Source organism: Glandiceps talaboti, chromosome 1, assembly GCF_964340395.1.
Source record: "Glandiceps talaboti chromosome 1, keGlaTala1.1, whole genome shotgun sequence".
Lineage (NCBI taxonomy): Eukaryota > Metazoa > Hemichordata > Enteropneusta > Spengelidae > Glandiceps > Glandiceps talaboti.
The window spans coordinates 20,516,550-20,540,570 of record NC_135549.1 but is presented as its reverse complement, the minus strand read 5'-3'; the positions used below and the strand labels follow the sequence as shown (position 1 = coordinate 20,540,570).

The window sequence follows — 24,021 nt, the reverse complement described above, 5'->3', positions numbered from 1 at the left end:
TTTGCCCTCCAGCACAGCTCTTTTTGCTTTTTCCCCTCCCCTCCCCCTCCCTCTTTCTCTCTCGGCGAGTTCAAGTTCCATCCATATGTTTTATGTAAGTCTTTTCTACACTTTTACAATGTAACAGTATGTTTCAGTACAAACTATATTTGAGTAGCTCCCTTTCACACAGCAGTTTTTAATAACCCTCTTGTCGCTATGTGTTTTAATCACCCCCTCAACAGATTCACATCTAGACTGTAAGATCCGTCGTCGTGACGTTTCGCCCTCACATCGTGTACTTTCCATTCATACCTGCCGGTGGGGGCGCTCTTTTATGACTTCCGTTTCATGCTTTCAGTCGAAAACACACATGGCGAGCAGAACAGTCTGTCATTCTCTTGCTAGTGAATAAGGTAAGATCAGGATGAAATGGCTGTCTGATACAATTTAACAATAACATTTATCTCTTAGCTCAGCCCTGGTGGCGAGAAAACGATCGTGATCATACACATATTTGTGTCAACAGCTCAGCACTGAACAATTTCAAGTTCAACTTAAGTTCATATTATTATTACGGTGAGTCGGTGACAGACACGAGTGCTGTGGCAGTTACTCGAATTTTCATTTGCTTGCTGTGGGCATGGATCCTTGCTGTAAGGCAGAGCGTAAATGTAAAATGTATAACACTTTAGTGAAATACATGGGTACGATACCACAGGCACTTGAACCAATCTATCATTTCTATGCATTTAAAATATGTATAGTATACTTTAAAAACAAAAAACCAAGATTGGTTCAAGTGCCTGTGGTGTGGGTACCTACTACGAATATGTTAAGTGTCTGTCTGTCTGTCTGTCCGTCCGTCCGTCCGTCTGTCTGGATTGGAACAATATCATAGCATAGTGTACCATAGCGCTGCTTTCATCAAGATGTGTATGGGTCTGTGACTTTTTGTCACTCGACCCCCAGGCTGCGTGGAGTGTAACGTACATGTACATCACAGCCATACACGTATAATAAGGGCTAAGTGTACCTCAGCTACCTGTGTGGTAAACATAGTTGTGGGAAGCTTGAAATGGCATTGATCATTTCTCTTGTTGGATTTTACAATTGATGTCACTGTAGTTGTATAAGATGGGATGTGCATGGTACAACGAAAGAGAACATTTCAAAATTGTGTGTGTGTGTGTGTGTGTGTGTGTGTGTGTGTGTGTGTGTGTGTGTGAATTTTGTTTGTGAAGAGCTACATGTAGTACTAGTTAGTACATGTATTTAGTCTAATGAGGTCAAAGGTATTCAGAGATATATAAATAGTGCATGTTATATGGCCATTTATAATACTGTACATTTCAGGTATGTTAACCAGAGCAGTCAGTTCATATTTTTATCTTGGGCGCAGGGCAAATATAATTAAGGTAGATAAGGCTGTTAAAGGAAAACCCTGGTTTATTAAAACTGTGTCGAGAATATAGAACAGTGGACTGACTCTTCAATAGACTCACATTTGTATTCAAGCTAGGGAGTTAGGGTTACAGGTAGAAATGGAATCCACCCGCGAAAATGGCCAGTGTTCTAACTTCTACTCAAGGCTTGTTAAAATATCTCAAGAATGTAGGACTGTGATTTGAAGATAAAGTAGAAACACTTTTGTATTCAAGCTAGGGAGTTAACAAGGAATTGGAATTGAGTTAGACCCCCTAACACAAATCTACTTTGTGTCATCTGCCAAAAATGACCATTTCTTAGGCTGTTGTGCCTAGTAATATATATTAGCAGTTCTGATCAGAGAATAAATTGGTTTTGGAAGTCTGTACTGTTGTCCGTTACTGTCAGTGACCTCCTGACATAGTACAAGATTGTACACATTTCTCACAATTTCCTTCAGGGACGATTGCACAATGCTACACAAGCTCAATAAACTACTCAAGGTACAAAAAAACACCTTTCCTTCCCATAAACAAACATTCACAAGTGCGACATTTATATGTTTATAGTATATGAGATAAACCATGCCATGGTAATAATTGTAGTGGTCACACAAGTACAATCGATAAAATGCAAAAACGTAGTAAACGCTTTAAAATGCTAACCCAAAACCTGACATTGTATATCACATTAGCAGTAAATTTTAATCAACTTATCAACATTGTGGTTGTAAATACAGAACCTGTTATTTGGTTAGACGTGTGCAAATGCAGTTCAGCAATCGCTCTGACATCAAACCCTTAGGAGTCCCACCTTAATGGATGAAGTTTGTTTGTCGAGCATGTGTGACATGGTGCATTTGTCCCTTATGCTCTAATAATACAGGACATCACATTATATTGGTAATGTCTAGAGTATGCACAAGACTGAAGTGATCTGAAGAAATTATTTTTGATAAAGTATCAATGTAAAACGACTTCACCTCCAGAAGCATATAGCAAATGAAAGTGCAGCAGGAAAATACTACAAACATGAAGTGACACTCATGCATCATGGGGTTCTGTTATTACTACAAATGTTTACCCCAAACAGCAAATTTTGTTTTTAAAAAACAAAACACAATTCTATGTTCATGTGATTTTAAACACATGAAGCGATACAGGTATGCAGTAATGGTTTTGGTATTGCACCTCAGTGTCTGTGAAAATACCATGTGTACAGTTACTAAAAATACATAATTCATGTTCACTTTTTAACACTTTTTTCTCTCTTTCTCTCTCTCCAGATTTTGTACCTGTTGGATAATGTTGATGTGACATTATAGATAGTTGTTCCCAAACTTGTGACTTATTTCTTCTGAAACACAACAAATTTGAATCATTGGAAGGTGTGAGACAGTAGTACACAACAATGTGGAAGAACCATACAAAACAGTTATACAGGACAGTATTAACTGCCACTCAAATTCATGCTGTCAGATCATTTTCTCGAAAACCTCAAAGACCCCTCGTGATTGCGCTACGACGTGAAGATGGGACACCGTGGGAGAGAAGAGCAGCAATCGGACCAAAGCATGTCCAGGAAATAACAAACCACGGTATCAAAGTATTGGTACAGCCTTCTAACAGGCGAGCTTACCCTATGCAGGTATAATTTTAAAAAATCAAAATCTTGAAGGAAATACATTAAAGGCAATGTAGAGTTTGTCTAGCTGTAACAGGTTGTTTCCATTTGGATGACAATTTACTTGTAGTAAATGTTTGTGGCTATTATCAGTTTTTGACTAGTGACTTTAAATATGCACTAGTTGAGACTGGAATGTTTTTTTTTAGAACTGTTTTGTTAGCTATCATGATTTTACTACTTATAATATTATTCATCCTGAACAGTATTGAATCATCTGTGGGTTAATGTATTCGTGCAGCTGTACTGTTAAATATGATACAATAAAAACTGATATTTGGGTCCACACCCAAAATTCAACACCCTAATATGATGTAAAACACAATTTGCAAGTACCGAGAATTGGCATACAGGACACACTGTCAGACACATACATTAAGTGGAAAAGGAAGATTTTTATTTGCCTATCTTACTTGACATCATTCTTTCCCTTTCCAGGAATACGAGAATGCAGGAGCGCTAGTCCAGGAAGACATCACGGAAGCTTCTTTAATTATTGGAGTCAAACAAGTACCAATAGAAAAACTTATCCCAAATAAATCATATGCCTTCTTCTCACATACAATCAAAGCTCAGAAAGAAAACATGCCGTTGTTAGATGCTATGCTAGAGAAGGTATGGTGATTGTGTTCTAGTGAGTTTGCTATAATAAATTGTCTAGTTTTTTAGATGCTTTGTTTATATGCCTTTTCTGTGAGTGTAGAATATTGATGAAGACCCCATCATACAATGCACATACATTCCTTGGAAGCTTTTGAAATTCCTTTAATTTCAAGGCATTTCTTGAAAGTTCTGGAAATGGCTATTATCCCAGGAAATTCATGGAGAATGATGTTTTCGACATGAAATGAAATAGTTTCTGAGAATGTGATAACACTGGTAAAAGTACTTGTTAAATTTCACATAATATGCACTATAAATTACAGGCAATAACTTCTGTTTATTCATGTTAGTACACATACCTTGTTGGTAATACCACATTGATTAGTTTGGAATTAGATGAAATGGATGGCACTCAAGGTTGGGGGGGGGGGTTGCGTGTAGACAACTCTTGTGAAATGATGTGAGGGGCTCTTCTGAGAATTATAAAAAAGTATCTTTTCACAATACTTCGCATAGATCACAAAAAATACCCCTGTCCAGTGCGTCTCCCCCCCCCCCCCCACTGTATGATTGTCTATGGGAGTTGCCTCTCCCCACGGGATGTTGCAGCATTAACAACTCTTACTGTTTGATAGCGCTTAAATGATATAATGTTAAGTTTCAAATTCATGTAGGGGTGCACAAATTGATTGACCATGAGGACAGAATTCCAGACACAAATATAAACCAGACATGGGAAAGTCACAAGAGGACATGTTTTGTTTTTTTCTTTTTTTCAGAATATCCGTTTAGTGGATTATGAAAAGATGGTAGACAGTACTGGTAAACGTTTAGTAGCTTTTGGTAAATTTGCCGGCATTGCTGGAATGATCAATATACTCCACGGAATAGGATTAAGATTGCTGGGATTAGGTCACCATACTCCATTTATGGTAAATATATGATTAGGTGCTATTCGGCAATATTTATATGGTAAATATATGATTTGGTGCTATTCGGCAATATTTATATGGTAAATATATGATTTAGGTGCTATTCGGCAATATTTGTCTTCATTCAGCCAAGGACAATACTTGTGACCTAAGGGGCCTTGTCACTACACAGACAATACTTTTGACCTGAGGGGCCTTGTCACTACAAGGACAATACTTGCGACCTAAGGGGGCTTGTCACTACAAGGACAATACTTGCGACCTAGGGGGCTTGTCACTACAAGGACAATACTTGCGACCTAAGGGCCTTGTCACTACAAGGACAATACTTGCGACCTAGGGGGCCATGTCACTATAAGGAAATACATGTGACCTAAGGGGCCTTATCACTACAAGTCCATAAACAAGAAATTTCAGGTCATGATTATTTTCTGGCTAAATGAAGAAAAATATTGGGAAATAATGTAAAATCACACCCACACAAGTGTAATTACCGATAAATAGGATAATGTAACAGTAAATGTTTTGGCCTATATTTTGGTCACCACAGAACCAGTTATTCAGACACACATTACCATGACATTGAATGACATTGTTTGTTCAGACCTGTTCAGCTTGGCTTGTACATGGTGTAATAGTTTAATATGTAAATTCCCTGAATTCAAAGAATGTTGAAATATTGTTTTATTAGCATGATTAACGGGTGGGGGGCAAGCTGAGTTGATATGATTTTTTGATGTAATCTTTACTGTGTGTTTAAAAGTTACTCCCCAGTGGTCTGCCTATTCAAACATTCAATTGACTGAACTCTAGTCAGTTTTTAGGACATAAATTATAAATGATCCGATGACAAAAAAAATGTCAGGGAAATTTCTACTCTTCAAAATGAGCAACACAATTCTCCCCACTAAATAATGATTAGTCAGAAAAATGTGCAATATCCTTATGTTTAGAAATTATAGAGTGTCTTGGGAGTGCCGGAAGTTTATTTCATATACTTTGATTTTATACAAACCGTAATGTATTTCATATACAGCATATAGGTTCAGCTCACAACTATCGCAATAGTGGTATGGCCAAACAAGCTGTCAGAGATGCAGGCTATGAAATAGCACTCGGACTGATGCCAAAATCTATAGGACCTTTGACCTTTGTCTTCACTGGTGCTGGTAATGTCTCTCAGGTAAGAGTTTTGTTCTTGGCCTCCTTTGACCTTTGATTTCACTGATGCGGGTAATGTCTCTCGGGTAAGAGTATTGTTCTTGGCCTCCTTTGACCTTTGACTTCACTCGTGCTAGCTCTCAGGTAAAGTTGACCGTATGTATGTATATCTCTTTCTCATTGGAACACCTTAAACTTGATAGGTCAGAGGTCAGTTTGTTCGAAAGCGTAAGGAGCATCAATTATTTTGGCTCATTATAACACTAGCTATTTCATTTATATGTTAAACTTTTCATATTAAAAAGATGTTTTTTATCTGGAGTTAAGGTAAAATGCACCATGAGACAAATTTCGCTGACAATCAAAATTCTTGAGTTCTTTCTAAACTTTGCCAAATCATGGCGCATATAAAAAGCTTGTTCCTGGTCCTTTTGAAATAATAAATGAAATTTGGGGATTCACCATCTTGTTTTCAAGGCAATCATTAATCTTTTATTTACCATAGAATAAACACAGTATTTGGTAGCCATATTGGATTGTAAAATGAATAAATTTTGATATTTATTCCAAAAATTTGTATGATGATCCCAGACATTTTTTATTGATTTTACCTGAGAATGGGTTGGAGTTTACTTGAACAAATGAACATCAATGTTTTAAAGAGTTTATTTCTGAGGTGCATTCAACATTATTGATGAATATTGGATTGATAATTTGGGGATAAAAATAATCTGTGATATTTCTCTGTTAGATTTTGTTGAATTCAATGATCTTTATTTCTCTCTCATCTGGGTATAAATAGGGTGCTCAGGAGATATTCAAAGAACTTCCACACAAATTTGTACGACCAGCAGATTTGGAATATGTGGCTAAATATGGAGGTAAGAAATTGTCAGTAACTGTACATACCAAATTTACAAGACGATGATGATAAAGTCGTAATTATTTCAAATGAACAAGCTGTGAGGTGTAAAATATATTTATGTTGTAGTTCATCCTTGCATAAAGTAGCACATACAGCAGACAGTAGTGTTCATATAGTTACATAAACAATTTTCATACTAATCTGTCATCTCATAACCAGGTATATGCAATACTAGAATTAATGTAGGACAAATATTACTTTGGGAAATAAAGTTGTTTTTGTAAACATTTGGTTCTTGATTTTTAATCACTTATATTTTGTGCATTTGAAGAGAAACACAGAGTTGAAATTTGTTTCAAATTCATTATTCAGTGGAGGTCGTGCCATGCACACATTGCATTATAGGAGTCAGCAAGACATGCATTTGTCATACAATTCATGAAATAACACCGGTGTGTTTCCTTGTTTTTTGACAATCAGGAATGCTCGAGGCAGGGTTTATGCGCAAAGACATACAATGCAATTAGTGTCGGTAACTTTAAAAGTATAAACCCCACTCAATCAAACCTGGATTCAATACACACACCAAAGAAAGTAAGCTGTTCAGGAATAATGGATACAATAGTTGCTTGTGGCTGGCTGTATCTTGAATAGGGTGATTCATATACATTGTAATGTAATTGTTGCATATGTCTATCTTTTGCAGAGGGTGATTTAGATTTAATAAAACAAGGATTCGGACTACACGACAGACATGTCGCATGTCCCTGTAATTATTTTGACAGACAAACAAATAACATGCATAACATAAAACTGATGAAATCTGCATCAACCTCTATCAGAGGCATCGACTGTCGTCTTTGTATCAGTTATCTTGTTTGCCTTGACCTAATTCTCTTTGCATGAAGCTCTCTTTGTTCAAGCAAACGCACTGGCGTTATTTTGCTAGTTGCAGCAGAATATATAAATATTCATGATTTGGTTTATTTGATGGTAATAAGTACTTAGGAGCAAAGGCGATTAATTTATTTGTAAATCAGCTATTCTTTCCTTTGTTCTAGATCATAAAACAATGTATGCCACCGTGATTGATATGGAGGATCATCTGTACAGGAAGAACGGTGGAGGATTTTGCTTCTCAGAGTTTGAAGAACATCCGGAGATTTATGCATCAAGTTTCAGTTCCAGAGTGAGTTGATAAAATAGTTTCCATGAATTGGTTTTGACCAACCAGAATATATATGTGTTTGATAGTCATTTATGAGGCCCGGTATTAAAGTGGCCATATGGATGACGATTGGGTATTTATTTTGGATGTTTAATTTATCAAACAATTTTATCATGGCTTCCTACTTGAAATCAAAATATCAATATGAAACAACATTAACCAAGTCTGTGTTTGTAACTCAGTAAATTGCAAAAAGCTAAAAAATAGTGTAAAAAGTTTGTTATTGTAACGTACAATAACAAAGATTTTACACATTGATAAATCTTTTGCAATTTATTGAGTTACAAAGACAGACTTGGTGTGTGTTGTTTCACATTGATTCTTTAAGTAGGAAGCCTGAATAAAATTGTTTGATCAATTAAAAATCCTCACCCAATCCTCATCCATATGGCCACTCTAAAAGCAGAAGTGTTTGAGTTATGCCAGGAAATTTGACAGACCTCTTTCTCCGTTTATGATTGAAATGGCAGCAATAATGTGTAAATGGCTGAATTGAAATAAATTCTAGGTTATATCATTTGAAAAAATATAGTGCTAATGGAATATTTGAACCACTGGGTCAACCCAGCTGTGCAAAATGGGGACCTGGTAGGACAGGGTTTGTTGTGTGAAGGATTCAATTATATACACTTAGAGGCAGCACAGATTATCTCATTTAAGGAAAGGTGACATACAGGTATGTAATATTACACAAAATGTATTAATATTGTTGTTGCTCATTGTTTTTCAGTATGCACCCTGGGCATCAGTCATGGTAAATGGTATTTACTGGGCACCCACCCATCCAAGACTACTCATAAATGAAGACACCGCAGCACTTTTAGATCGTCACACTAGTCCAAAGACAGAGACAAGTGAAGGATGCCCAGGTTTACCTCATCGTCTTCTAGCTATATGTGATATCTCAGCCGATCCTGAAGGCTCTGTAGAATTCATTGACTACTCTACAAGTATTGAAGCACCATTCTGTTTGTACAATACTAGTGATGTCCATGAACATTTCAAGACAGAAAGGTAAGTGATTCCATTTGTGCCTAGAGGGGGGTAGCTGGAAATCAAGATATCCATAGACATTCTGTTTATATAACACTAGTGATGTCTATGAATATTTCAAAGGTGATTCATTTTCACCTAGAGGGGGAAATTGCAATTCAAAATATCCAGTCAGTGCTCTCTTGCATGCACCAAGGAATATCACTGAACCTTGCACAAAGATGAGATATAGCAGCTATATAGTATAACACTTTGTTTTCTTCATTGTAATCGTCTTACAGTTTTGCTACTAAAATCCTCACTTTTGTACAGTAATTTCTTACTTAATAAAAAAATAAAATAGTATTATAACGGTTCTTATTGCACGACCAAAACATTCTAATTACCTGCGAGTAACGTTTCGCCTGACCTGGTTGACAGGTTTTGTCAAACTGTCTGTTTGTTATGTCATACCGTTTTGCCTTGGTTGTGCAATACAAACCGTTATAATACCATGCTTTACCGACCTGATGAGTATTTTCAAGGCTAAAATAAATAACATAGTTTAGGAAGTGTAGTTTAAAACTATGGCTAAATTCAAGTATCCAGCCCCCCATAAATGTGAAAGGATTAGCACTTTACTTTGAAGGTGGTTTGCTATCTGAGTCTCACCAGTACATTACATAAATTATATATTCCTTTTTTGGCACATTTTGTATATGAATGTCTAAACATACACTTTGCATACCATATGCTATTAATTGTGATCTCAATGTGTGAATCTCAAAGATCATTAGTGTATTGTTTATGGGTAGTTCTGAGTTCCTCGGAGGTATTTTACTGGGTTCCATATCAGTGTGTTTGAGGGACAATAAGTGTGTGTAAAGTCTTCCTGTTCCTTAGGTATTTTACTGGGTTGCCACCAAAACATATTGATTCACTTCCAAGAAATATTTTGACTCTTGAGTAGAAATTTTCAGTAGTAAGTAACCCAGAGTCTATGAACATTCATTCTTGGATATTGTACAAAGTATTGGAATCGGCTTTGCCTCGTTTCCACCCTCTGTTATCGTGTTTTCCAAATCCTAGTGTAAACACTGACTATTTTGTTCTTTTTTTTGCTTCGTTTGTGTTGTAGTTTTTCGGGCGAAGGGGTCTTGGTGTGTTCCATAGACAATATGCCAGCACAGTTACCAAGAGAGGCTACGGACTTCTTTGGGAATTTACTGCGAACCTACGTAGAAGAAATGGTGAGTAAAGTATTAACAAACTACTGTCAGTCACAAAGTCAGTAAATGTGAGCGTAGAATTAGCAAGTTGGCAAAACCATGATAAGAGATTTTTAAAGTGTGATTTGAAGAACTGAAAAGTTTTGTATACACTGTAGATAGGGTTGTTGACATTTACTTAGTAAATTTTCATCCAGTTTTTTGTTTGACATTTATCAAATACAATTTTCTTTGGAACTATTTGTACTGTCATTGATGATTTGAAGAATAGGAATTGGAAGCTAAATAGAAAGTTTTTTTTTTTTGACGTAATTAGTGAATATAGATTGATTGTGCACTTGATTCTAATATTTGATCAGGGATTCTGTCATTTTCATAAACTTTGGGTTCTGGAAAGTAATTTCATGATTTTTTGGGTATTATTTCATGATTTTACATCACATATATTATGCGTTGATACCATGAAACATTAATTGAGTTGAAACTTGTTCCTCATTCAGTGTTCAGTTTACGTCCCTTATCATGTACACGCATCATCTCAAGGAACTCATCAGACATGCATATGTAGTAGCTGAATATAAATATTCAGGAGTCTATATTATTATCTTCAAATAAAAATGACTATAAAAATTACCCCATAGATGTACAAGTAGTTGTTTTATGCAATTTCTCTCATTGGAGCAGAGACCGTAATCTCTAACATTTTACTTCTGTTAATTTCCTCAGGCAACAATGGATGCAAATCTTCCTTTGGAAAGAGAATCTCAGTTGTCACCAGTTGTCAGAGATGTGAGTATATATAAGTCTAAAATACCACAAAAATCCATGGTTTTATTGCTTTCTATAGATAGAGAAACAAATTTTGGTACATATTTTAAAAAAAATTGCAGAATGTGTTGTTAGTTTTGCACATCTTAGAAACACCCAGGATAAATCAAAGTTTTTAAATTTAGGTGACTTTCATTTCATATTATAGATTCGTTTAATTGTGTAGCTTCTATATTTTCTAGATTTAGTGAAATTTGAAAAAAAAATCTCCTCCTTTAAATGACACAGATTTCTGTACAACTTTATGTAGTGACGAGCACTAATCTCACCATTAGGTCCATATGTTGTGATGAGAAAATAACTGTTTGTTGACAATTGGTAGGATGGCTGTACAAAAAAAAACAGTAACACAACTTGAAAAACACTCTTCTATACTGCAATGTTTGTGATATACTGTTGATTTTAACATTAGATAATATCTGAAATTGTGAAAACTCACCACAGTAAAAAATTCCCTTCATCTTGACTATATACAACATATATTCATGTCTAAATAGTATAGTTAAAGTCACTAATAGTGACCAATACCTATCTAATATCACCCAGTGTTTTTACTGCAGTTTGGAAATTCCGGTAAAGTTTGCGAAGCTTTCTATTCCATGTACCATTATTTTGGTTGTAAACCCCAGTAAAATGCCAGGAAACCTCAGGTAGATAATACCTGCTAATCACCCTGAATAAAATAACAAAAAACACTGTCACCTCTATTAGTATAGTCACATTCTATCATTTCCATAGGCTATCATATGTTCCAATGGTGAACTTACTCCAAAATACAAGTATATCGAAGACCTGAGAAGGAAACGTGAAATGTGAGTATAACGACTGAATTTTTTTTTATATTTAAAAGTAAATTTGAAAATTATTTCAACCAATTAATATGACATATGCTATACATCTCAAAATGGAATTGCTAAATATTTTAAAAATAAATACAACCATTTGTGCTGCTTTTATGAAGATCTGATTAAAGTGGTCATATGGATGATGATAGGGTATTTATTTTGGATTTTTAATTTATAAAACAATTTTATCATGGCTTCTACTTGGAAAATCAATATGAAACAACATATGGCAAGTCTGTGTTTGTAACTCAATACACTGTAAAAAGCCCAAAAATGTGTAAACAAGTTTCTTATTGTACGCACAATAACAAACATTTTAAACATTTATCAGTCCTTTGCAATTTATTGGGTTATAAAGGTCATTGCATATGTTGTTTCACTTTGATTTTTCAAGTAGGCCGCCATGATAAAATTGTTTTAGAAATTAAAAATCCAAAATAAATACCCAATCCTCATCCATATGGCCACTTTAAAGGGTCGTAAATGGTCGTAACCATACAGTGTTAATGAATTATTTGCATAATCAATGATTTTCGGTAATTAGGCTATATCTTAAGAATACATACTTCAATTCCAAAATAATTGTTAATGAATAATTTGCATAATTAATGATTCTTGGTAATTAGGCTATATCTTATGACTGCATGCTTCAATTTCAATACAATTCAGTACATACATTAACCATAACAAATTGTGTATGTCCTATAAAGTTAGTTGGTGTACCTTACAGTGTTAATAAATTTTCGGTAATTAGGCTATATCTTAAGACTGCATTAAGCAGTATCATACACTCTTGCATACATTAACCTAAGAAAGCACGCTTGTCCAAAAAACAAAGCCTGTTACCATAGTTTTTTTAGTTTAATGAATTATTTGCATAATTAGTGATTCCCTTACGGGAGGCATTCAGTTTAAATCTGGTTTGTACTTTTCCGATTGTAAAGGGTTTATTGTAGTATTCTACTGACTGACACATTGTAAACAATTGTTTGTTACCAGCAGATGTTATACCTGGTATTTAGGGCGTGGCATATAAATGAGTCAGTGAACAAAATTGGTATATTATGTAGGAAAATATGAAGGAAAGCCCTGTTAAGCCATCCACAAAGGCCTAAAAAAATTAAAAGTTCGGTTGCGGTTACCCGACCCCCACCTAGCTTTTCACTATTGTCCCTAAACTTTTTTAAAACATATACAAGAAAAAATTAATAAAATTGCAATAATTGTGAAATCTCACGAGAAATAGTGGATGCGGAAACTGACATCAACTTAAAAAAAGACAAAATAAAACTGTTCTTCCAATCTGTAATGGCTTTACATCTGATAGGAAGAAATAAATATTAAACACAGAGACATTTGGAAAACAATGGAAAACCTGACCTAGACACTCACACAGAAAAAATATATATAATAAAATCAAATAAAAAATCTACCTATCCCACCTATTCTAAAATTGAGTGTAACCGGAACCACAGAATTTTTTTATTAGGCCTAATACTATGAATACCAGAAGACAATTTGTAATGTCATCAAAGGTAATGATCAGGAGTATTTTTGTAAACCCCTTTGGAGTAAAAAAAAAAATAAAAGCTTGTAAACTCAGCTTCTATCACTTCAAATTCTCGTCAGCTTAAAAAAAGCTTAATACACTGTCTTGTAATACATTTATTTAACATATTTTGTGTGTGTCCATTGTCAACAGAGGGCGCCGGGCAATCCAAGTGCCATCGATCTCAGCATGGAAGAAAGTTCTGGTATTAGGAGCTGGTTATGTATCATCACCTCTTATAGAATATCTATCTAGAGACAGAAATGTAGCAGTCACTATTGGTGAGAATTATGCATGAAATCATCAATTTTATCTTAAGTAGTCTTGGGGATTGACAGGAGTGTTCAGCTGTCAAGGATAGTGTATGGTGTATTGAGACTGGTATATAGATTGTGGCAAAAAAAAGATAGGGAGGGGGGGGGGGTGAGGGAGGGAGGGATGGAGGGAGATGAGATGAGATGAAATATCGGGCATTTTATAAAGCTATTTGTAGATTGTGTTATTTGAGTGACTTCTCTTAAATCTACATTCTGTCACAGAGTGACTCACCTAGCACTAAATCTACATTCTGTCACAGAGTGACTCACCTAGCACTAAATCTACATTCTGTCACAGAGTGACTCACCTAGCACTAAATCTACATTCTGTCACAGTGACCTGCCTAGCACTAAATCTACATTCTGTCACAGAGTGACTCACCTAGCACTAAATCTACATTCTGTCACAGAGTGACTCACCTAGCACTAAATCTACATTCTGTCACAGAGTGACCTGCCTAGCACTAAATCTACATTCTGTCACAGAGTGACCTGCCTAGCACTAAATCTACATTCTGTCACAGAGTGACTCACCTAGCACTAAATCTACATTCTGTCAGAGTGACTCACCTAGCACTAAATCTACATTCTGTCACACAGTGACTCACCTAGCACTAAATCTACATTCTGTCACAGTGACTCACCTAGCACTAACTAAATCTACATTCTGTCACAGAGTGACTCACCTAGCACTAAATCTACATTCTGTCAGAGTGACTCACCTAGCACTAAATCTACATTCTGTCACACAGTGACTCACCTAGCACTAAATCTACATTCTGTCACAGTGACTCACCTAGCACTAACTAAATCTACATTCTGTCACAGAGTGACTCACCTAGTACTAAATCTTCATTCACTCTCTGTATACAGGTTCAGCAATACGTTCTGAAGCTGAGAAGCTAGCAGAGAAGTATCCCAATGTTGTGGCTCATGATGTAGATGTACAGAAACATGTAGGATTTCTACAGAAGTTAGTTAAAGATCATGACTTAGTCATCAGGTAAAAAAAATATATAAAATCCATCAATATTCAATGAGACAAAAAGTCTGTTTTATCTATTAACTTACTCCATCGCAATATTTTCGTCAATTTGTATTCAGTTCATTTTTGCAAGCCTGAGTAACGTTTTTCTGCCACTGTAAAAGAGGCAGGTGGTTTTACGATGATGATCAGTTATTCAAGTCTGCAATTCAGAATTTTCTTCAATTCAGTTCTTCTGCAGTCTTTATTCGTGTATTATTAACGACGTTAGTAAGTCTAATGTAGTATAAACTTTTCAATTTCTAACACAAATAGTTTAGAAAAGCCATATGTACCTGAAGCTTTCATCCTTCCAATAAGGACTTCATCAACAAATTGGAGTCATTTCTATGCTTTGTTCTTGTAATTTTCATTAATTTGGCGTACATAAGATAATTATCTCGCTTGTTATTTTATACTAACATAGTTATAAACTTTTGAAAGCATTTATACTCAAACCTCAAGAATATCGCTGATAGTCATCCCAGATTTGAAACTCTTCATTTTTTTTCAACTGCACACAGAAATCTAAAGTAAATATATGTTATATTATTGTTGTTTGATAGTCGTACAGAATTCATTAAAATCGTTGTAACTAAATTAACAATTTATGTTTTGTGTTTACAGTCTGCTGCCATATTCTCTACATCCAGTTGTGCTAAAGATGTGCATCCAAGAAAAGACTAACCTGACAACAGCAAGTTATCTGACACCAGCCATGGCAGAACTTCATCAGAGGTGAGACTTGACTCAGTATTTTACACGAATCCATTGGGGGTTGGGGGTTGGGGGGGTGTCACTTGGTCCTACCAATACAAAACAGCCAGTCACCAAGTTCAACTAAAGGCAAACTCGACACACACACACTCAAAAAGTTTCATTCAACATCAGGCACATATAGACTGTCACAAATACTCACTTGTGCCAAGGACAGTCGGAGACTGGAACAAAAATACCCCAAGAAATAATCAACATAACCAGAGATAAGGAAAAAATTAGAACCAGAACAATTCACACAAGCAGTTACAACTTTGAACAGAGTACAAGAGACAGATACATCAAGGACTAATACAACATTTTTGAACACACCACATCCTAGTCCGATATGGGACGTTGAGTAATATATGAAAGAAGAAGAAGAACAGATTTTACAGGGTGTACCATTTGTTAGATATTGTTCCTCAGTGTTTTCTTTGTATGACTAGGGAAAGTATAGGTGATATGATTGTCATTTGTCATAAAATGAGAACACGTAGTTACAAGATCTGCGTATCACAGGTAATTCTTGGATAACAAAGATATTTAAAAAATGTTGCATAACACAAACATTCATCATTTTCAAAACATATTGTTATATTTCGTCATTTAATATTATACACCATATCTACCAAGTCTTTGTGACCTCAATTGACCTTTCATTGAACTTTGACCCTATCTTTGCCTGTTCTAGATATGGTAATCTGATGTGTGACCTTAATTGACCTTTCATTGACCTTTGACTATATTTTATGTTCATAGTGCTTTGGATGCTGGGATTACTGTAGTGAATGAAGTTGGTCTAGATCCAGGCATTGATCATATGTTGGCCATGAAATGTTTTGATGAAGCCGCTACTCATGACGAAACTGTAAGTTTATCCTTTTGATAGATAGTTGATTTCCATGCCAACATGCTGAAACAGTCTTGCACTTGACAGTGAACCCAAACATCAGACGTACAGGGTGCAACGTTAGTGAAATAACTCCCAATGTATTGAAAATCAGTGTATGTAAGTATGCTAAGCAAAGTACACAGAGTCAGGAATTCTATATATGGTACGTGTTGTAGATCAAACTAGCATCTTACTATTTTAGAATGATACATGTATGTGTGGTGATTTTTCTCAGTTCATTTACTTTACAGGTCACATCCTTTATATCTTATTGTGGTGGATTGCCAGCACCCGAGTATTCTGATAATCCTCTGAGATACAAATTCAGGTGAGTTATATAAACCTGCCTCTACTCTGTGTGTGTGTATGTGCATGGTGTCTATGTCTGTGTGTGCGTATGTCTGCCTGTGTGTCTCTTTCTGTGTCTGTGTGTGTCTGTGTGTAATATATGTGTTATTGTCTATCTATGTCTGTGTTTGTGTCATCTGTGGCTGTGTGAAGCTATCTGTCTGAATGTGTGTCTGTGTCTGTGTGCATGCATGTATTGTGTATGTGTGTATGTATACACGTGCATAATGTATGTGTGTATGTGTGTATACATGTGTATGTGTGTGTGTGTGTGTGTGTGTTTGGGTGTGTGTGTGTGTGTGCATCTGGATTTCTATTTACTTGTGTGTGTCTGTACTTAATGCATGTGAATGTACATGTTGCAGGTTTGTATGATGCAGGCATATGTATGTCTCTCTGTGTGTATAATAAATTGAAAAATAGTCAATTATCGCCATCGCCAGTTATGCTTGAGTGCAGTGTTTTACACTTGATAAAGGTAACTGATTGCGGTTGCTCTCCTTAAATTTTCTTAAATTTTCTCCCATAGTTGGAGCCCTCGAGGTGTACTGTTAAACACAATGGGTGAAGCCAAGTACTTGAAAGATGGACAGGTTATTCATATACCAGCAGGGGGTGCACTCCTAGACAATGTAGAACATATGAACTTTCTTCCTGGTTTCAATCTGGAAGGATTCCCAAACAGAGACTCCACTATATACAAGGAGGAGTATGGTATCCACACTGCCAACACAATTCTACGTGGAACACTTCGGTACAGAGTATGTAGTTTTTATCCTCTGTAGCTGTAGATAACAAAACAGACAAATGCTCATATACTTTGCATACATAGATATGTCAGTTGCCAAGATGATAATCAAGCAAGAATGAATGGTCATAGACTCAGGATTACTTGTTACCAATAAAAATGTTCTATTTGGACTCAAAATATTAAAAAAAATCAAATCCCAAATCTTTGTGGTTTTCTCTCGAGCATTGCCAGTGTTGCAGTAACAGTAACTATATCTGCAGCATTTGGACAACTTTTATTAGAGGAACGGGCGTAAAAAAAGACTATGAAAGTTCAGAAACTGTAAGATATGTTGTGCATTGCCAGTGTTGCAGTAACAGTAACTATATCTGCAGCATTTGGACAACTTTTATTAGAGGAACGGGCGTAAAAAAAGACTATGAAAGTTCAGAAACTGTGAGATATGTTGTGCTGTTACACCCTCACCAGGCCTGAGAGAGGGGGTAGGCCTATGGACATTGCCAGAACACAGCATATCTTACAGGTATCATATTGTGGTGTGTTAGCGCCCTCACATGGGCAAGGGATCAGTGCTTTTGTTTTAATGAGGTTTAGTACACCATGATGTGTATATGTTAATTGTAGGGTTACTCTACCATTGCTAAAGGCCTCCAGTTAATTGGTATGGTAGATGCCAATGATCACAGTGCTCTCCAACCTACTTCTGGTCCTATTACATGGGTAAGTATAAGAATCATAGTTATCATGTGTTTACACTTTGCTTCAAGTCCTGTGGACTTTGCTGCTGTTGAGGTCTGATGTGTTGTTGTTGTTGTTGTTGTTGTTGTTGTTAATTGAGGATAACTATAAATTAGTGTCATGTCAGGAAAGTCAAAATTATATACACAAATGGTACTAGTATATCATATGTACAAAACACGTTTCAGCTCTAATTTTCAACATTTGGTCAACTTTGGTAATTTTAATACTTATTGGTAATTTTAATAGTTATTGGTAAAAAATAGCAGTTTGACAGTACTGGACATTTGTCTATTCAATCGTTAACAAAAGTTTCACTTGGATGGTTGCCAGGGAGATGAAGTATACATGACCCATTCAATTGTGTTGAATTCAGGTCTGTGTTATGTTTCATAAAACATTGTGCATTGCTTTGAGCACAGGGAAAATGCTATAAAAATGTGCACTATTTGTTAGCATCCAGAAGAGTATGTGAAATACTTGTGAGTAATTTGTGAAAACCAGTGACTGTAAAAGTCAAGTGCAAGGTACATCTTGATATTTCATGCCATATATGATAATGTATGAATAGATGTTCAGAGGTAAACATCATCTTGTTGTCTCTACAGAAAGAATTAGTGTGTGTCCTTCTGGGGATACATAGCGACACATCTACTGACATTCTCAAAGACGCTATCTATGAAAGAGTTGGATGTGATCAAAACAGATTAGATGGCATTATCAGGTATGAATTAATGTTTGAAATTGACCCTTTCTAAATTAGCACCCCTTTAAGTGATATATAGTATTTATTCGTCAACCATTTGCATGAAAAAAATTCAATACTTCTGTGAAAAAGTATTTATATAGGAATATGCATGTATTAGTATGTGTTATACATTTATATACTTTCAAAGAGGGAGGGAGGGAGAGAGAGAGAGAGAGAGAGAGAGAGAGAGGAAACGATAAAGAAAGAGAAAGAAAGAGAGAAAATGTTTGCATTCACACACTCACATACACATCCACACAAGAATTACAACCTACAGTAAGGTACATATTGGAGAGATACTATTAGCATATTGATTTTATAGTGTTCTGTCTCATTTTGTCATGTCATGTCCTGTATTAACATTATGTGGTGTAATCCAAACTGAGGAAGTAGTTGATGCATTGCAAATCGATTTATGTAAAAAAGGCTACACACATCATAAACCCCCCCCCCCCCACACACACACAGACAGACACACCAGTGTACATATTTGTGAGCTAAGATATGCTATGACAAATATGTGATTTCATCCTTAACTAGGCTGGGTCTACTGTCAAGTGAACCGGTACTCAAGAGAAACACACCTTTGGACACCATTTCCTACTACTTGGACCGGCAACTTTCCTATGGTAAGATACAACACCATCAACTTTTAACCTTTCCAGAATACACATAAACATAATCCAATGACAAGAGAAACTGATTGCAATTTATTTTAGAAACCCAAATAGGTAACATTTCTGCACTAGCTGCAACTGAAACGTTTTTTTTTTTTTTTTTTTTTTTTTTTAAACTGTTCTGTTAGATACAATGAGAAGACTCATAAAATTGTACACCCTGAACAGTATTGAATCACCAATATATGGGTAAACATAGCCGTGTAGTTGTACAAAAATATGGTACAATAAATCCAATCAAATTAATTTGTGGGTCCACACCCCAAAAATCAGTGACCCAGTTCAATAACGATGTCAACATGTTACTATACTACTTCTGGATAAAGTCGACCACTAATCAACATGTACAATGTCTAATTATTGGCATTTTGACGATTTTCAGTGAATATAATAATAATAATAATAATAATAATAATAATAATAATAATATAATAATATTTATTTCTTAAAAAGACAAACGCTTTCCATGTAAAAACATCTCAAAGCGCCTTACAGCACTAAGACACCATTAAAACACAATTCATCAGTGAAAGTGAATAAAACAATCATACAGTAAAAAGGTATGTTTTGAGAATATATTGTTGGTTGTTAGATTGAAAATAATAATACTCCCGTTATACGTTTGCTTCTGAACAAATTCGAGTCTGTTTCTATACATGCATGTACTAGTCCAATAGCCAATATGGAGCCGTGTATCAGTTAAATTAATATAAAATATCCTATCTAAAAGTAATCTTTTCAAATGTTTTTTTTTTTAGATGCTGGTGAGAGAGATATGATAATTCTGAGACATGATGTAGGTATTAGACAACCTACTGGAAATGAACTCATTCATCACATTGATATGGTAGTATATGGTGATCCCGATGGATTCTCTGCTATGGCAAAGACTGTCGGCTTTCCATGTGCAATTGCTGCTAGAATGGTACTTGATGGTAAGTTCATTTTGTACTTGTGGCTATCTTTTTTGAATTTTTCAATCAATCAATCAATCAATCAATCAATCAATCAATCAATCAATCAATCAATCAAAAAAAATCCTATTGCACCAGATTCCAAAAGCCATGATAGTTCTGTTCAATATTGCTATAACCCACAATCCACATTGAATGCTTGTTAGAACAGATATGTCTGGTGTGATCTTGAAAGTGGCCAGATTTGATACATGTCTTTGTATTTTGGGATATGAAAATGACAGCAGATAATTTTTCACATTATGATACCAACTAACTTGGAGGGGGGGGGGGATTTTAACTACAGTGTATGCATAGCTATTTGAGTTTTGTATTTTGTGGTATACTACACTGTGTTGTGGTAGTGAAAAGGCTTGCATTCACTCTGAGGGTCCTCTCTGCCATGGTAGTGTGTACACTATTGTGTGTTGTGATAGTGAAAATGCTTGCATTCACTCCCAGGGTCCTCTCTGCCATGGTAGTGTATACACTATTGTGTGTTGTGATAGTGAAAATGCTTGCATTCACTCCCAGGGTCCTCTCTGCCATGGTAGTGTATACACTATTGTGTGTTGTGATAGTGAAAATGCTTGCATTCACTCCCAGGGTCCTCTCTGCCATGGTAGTGTATACACTATTGTGTGTTGTGATAGTGAAAATGCTTGCATTCACTCCCAGGGTCCTCTCTGCCATGGTAGTGTATACACTTTTGTGTGTTGTGATAGTGAAAAGGCTTGCATTCACTCCCAGGGTCTTCTCTGCTATGGTAGTATATACACTATTGTGTGTTGTGGTAGTGAAAAGACGTGCATTAACTCCCAGGGTTCTCTCTGCCATGGTAGTGTGTACACTATTGTGTGTTGTGATAGTGAAAATGCTTGCATTCACTCCCAGGATCCTCTCTGTCATGGTGGTGTGTAACCACTAGGCTAGCATTCTAAAATCTAAATTTAACTATCATGGCAAATCTTAACATGACATTCACAAGCCATTAACGGTCCAAGTGCAACAAACCCGCGGGCTTGCCTGACGAAAACGGGTGTCATAAAAGTTGTTTGCATCTCTAAAGCTGTTTGTAGTGTTACTTATAATAGCCTAATAAATTGATAACAACTGATATAAGACGGAGATAAGGTTTGCCTCAATTGACCCACTCCTTAGAAATGATCTTACGCTGTGAACTACACTGTTTACTTGTGTTATGTAAGAGCCCATCATCACATGTGTAAATATTGGTACTCTTTGATAACAAGTGGACTTGCTTCTTTAATGGCTTGTCCCAGTAATGATTATTGTTAATGTTTGCATTTCAGGTGAGATTGATCAGAAGGGAATGGTCAAACCATTTGCAAAAGAAATCCACAGACCTATACTTCACAGACTCATAGATGAGGGCATCACAAGTTCTGAAAGTATTGAATATATCAACTGAACATCATGAAGGGAAATTAAAATATTGTTATTTTATTCACATCAGATGAAACCTGACTGTATCTCATCTCTTTCAACAGCGTTAACATTTGGCTTATAAAGCTTTAAGATGACTGACAGTATATTATATATAATAGTTTTGTGTTTTTGTGTAATATGTATGTATGTATATTATTGATACAATGCTCTTTATCTCAATATCCAAGTAAGGGCTATGTCATAAATGTGTTCTTCACTTTAAATAATTTTTTTTAATTTGTATTTTAGTTTACTCTTTAGTTTACTTTGTTTTGAGTTTTGAAATAATGTTTTGAGGTGAGATCTTACAACAGTGGCAAATCAACTAGTGGCAAACTAACACAGACACAAAGTTAAATTATTACAACTAGTAATACCTAAGTAAAGCACTTTCTCTATGTGCTACACTCGTTTGTAACATTCATATCAAGGTGTAAAAGTATATTGTTCCAATTGGTTTATTTACAAGCCAAGCACGTGGCTTTTCTAAGCAAATGACTTTTACACTTGATATGGATAGTATAAATGATTGTGGTACATACAGAAAATGCTTTACTTTGGTGTTGTGGGTTGTATTTAATAGCAAATGAAACAGTATTGTTTTACACTTGATAAGGATGCTATAAGTGATTGCGGTACATACAGAAAATGCTTCACTTTGGTGTTATGGGTTGTACTTGATATATGGATGCTATAAACGATTGTGGTACACACAGAAAACACTTCACTTTGGTGTTATTGGTTGTATTGCAATGTGTTGAATAAACTATCGATGAATATAGACGTAGATACACTCATACTGTGTAGGGTGGCATCTCTGATAGTCAGTTTTCTCAAGCAGCAGCCCATTCACCTTCATTTCAAACTTATGTCAGTACAAACTGGTCTGGATTTTTTGAGACTTCTGGTGTTTACACTCTCATGATTACAGGGTGATTATATCTGTATAACCAAGACACTGCTATCATCTACCACAGGCAAAAACAATGGTTTTACTTTGTGTGTCTATCATAGTTTATCGATAGCTTGTTTTCCATGGTAGTAATATGAGACGTTTTATTGTGTTCTGATTGTTGTCATAGTCTGAATCAAGTCAGCATGGTTTGTTAGTTTTCTATTGTAGTGTAGATATGAGCTTTCATTTTTTTTTACATTTTGCTCTCAGACATGTGTTTTATGAATTTACTTTGCCCTCTGAAAGACTACCTATTATAATGGGGAATATTCATAAGCCTTGCATTACACACTATATAGCTGAGAAAACAGAGCTTTAAAAGTACCAACTTGCCTGTCTTCAATCTCCACTGTTTATCTCCTATCAAAACCTTCAGAGCACTGCACAGCCTCACATGGCCCCCAAAAATGCCATTATCCTGCAATATATTGACCAATCAGAAGCAATCTTTTATACCAGCCATTTTGGAGCAGTTGCAGCACTCGCGGCCATCTTTAAATTGACGGCCATCTTTAAATGGATTCTCAGATGATGAATTATCATATTGGGCAACATATGCACATTGTTAATAGCCATCTATCAAATTAGCCACATGGGGGCTTGATACAGTGTAACAATAATGGGAGTTCCTTCAAGATGTTTTGAAAGAAGACATTGAAAAAAACTCCTGATAATTCAAAATGTCTTACCAGAATTTGAAACCATGACAGAATGACAAGACACTGACTGCCAGATATTACTAGTTTTCTAGATGAAGACAAATCCATTACAAAGACTTCAGACTTGTGTACAAAGAATACAGAGGGAGTAATGCAATGTGTTGAGAATATGCTGCAGAATCCTTATCCAATGAGGCCTTTATTGTTTCTCGTTTACTAGCGTTAATTCTGGAATTGTATACATATTCAGTTCAGGTACTATTTCTAGTATAACCAATTATAAAATATACAAGTTTATTTCTTGTTAAATAATGTCATTTTACCATGTGCATTGGTATTTAAATGAAGCATTGTAAAAAAGTCTGGGCCAGTTGATTTCCACATCAATTTTGTGTGAGTTGATGAAAATGGCATTGATTAATAAAAGATGATGTGAACCATCTAAAAAA

The 24,021-nt window shown here is 35.6% G+C and overlaps 1 protein-coding gene across 1 annotated transcript; it reads left to right on the top strand.

Moving 5' to 3' along the window:
- The first annotated feature begins 347 nt into the window (after window positions 1-347).
- Window positions 348-24,021, top strand: LOC144433272 (alpha-aminoadipic semialdehyde synthase, mitochondrial-like). The gene is made up of 22 exons (XM_078121615.1): window positions 348-395; window positions 2,693-3,054; window positions 3,529-3,705; window positions 4,473-4,625; window positions 5,662-5,808; window positions 6,589-6,667; window positions 7,713-7,840; window positions 8,610-8,893; window positions 9,990-10,101; window positions 10,807-10,869; window positions 11,647-11,720; window positions 13,456-13,583; window positions 14,493-14,622; window positions 15,271-15,381; window positions 16,162-16,270; window positions 16,546-16,622; window positions 17,172-17,403; window positions 18,018-18,113; window positions 18,740-18,855; window positions 19,420-19,508; window positions 20,315-20,491; window positions 21,823-24,021. Exons 2-22 carry the CDS (start codon window positions 2,818-2,820, stop codon window positions 21,939-21,941), a joined length of 2,838 nt encoding a protein of 945 aa, XP_077977741.1. The 5' UTR covers window positions 348-395; window positions 2,693-2,817; the 3' UTR covers window positions 21,942-24,021.

Bases quoted from the DNA above. Each gene is read 5' to 3' on its own strand.
- LOC144433272 (XM_078121615.1), top strand. From the start codon at position 2,818: ATGTGGAAGAACCATACAAAACAGTTATACAGGACAGTATTAACTGCC. The intron at 15,382-16,161 runs GTGAGACTTGAC...TTATGTTCATAG, and splicing joins ATGGCAGAACTTCATCAGAG to TGCTTTGGATGCTGGGATTA. The intron at 16,271-16,545 runs GTAAGTTTATCC...TTTACTTTACAG, and splicing joins CCGCTACTCATGACGAAACT to GTCACATCCTTTATATCTTA.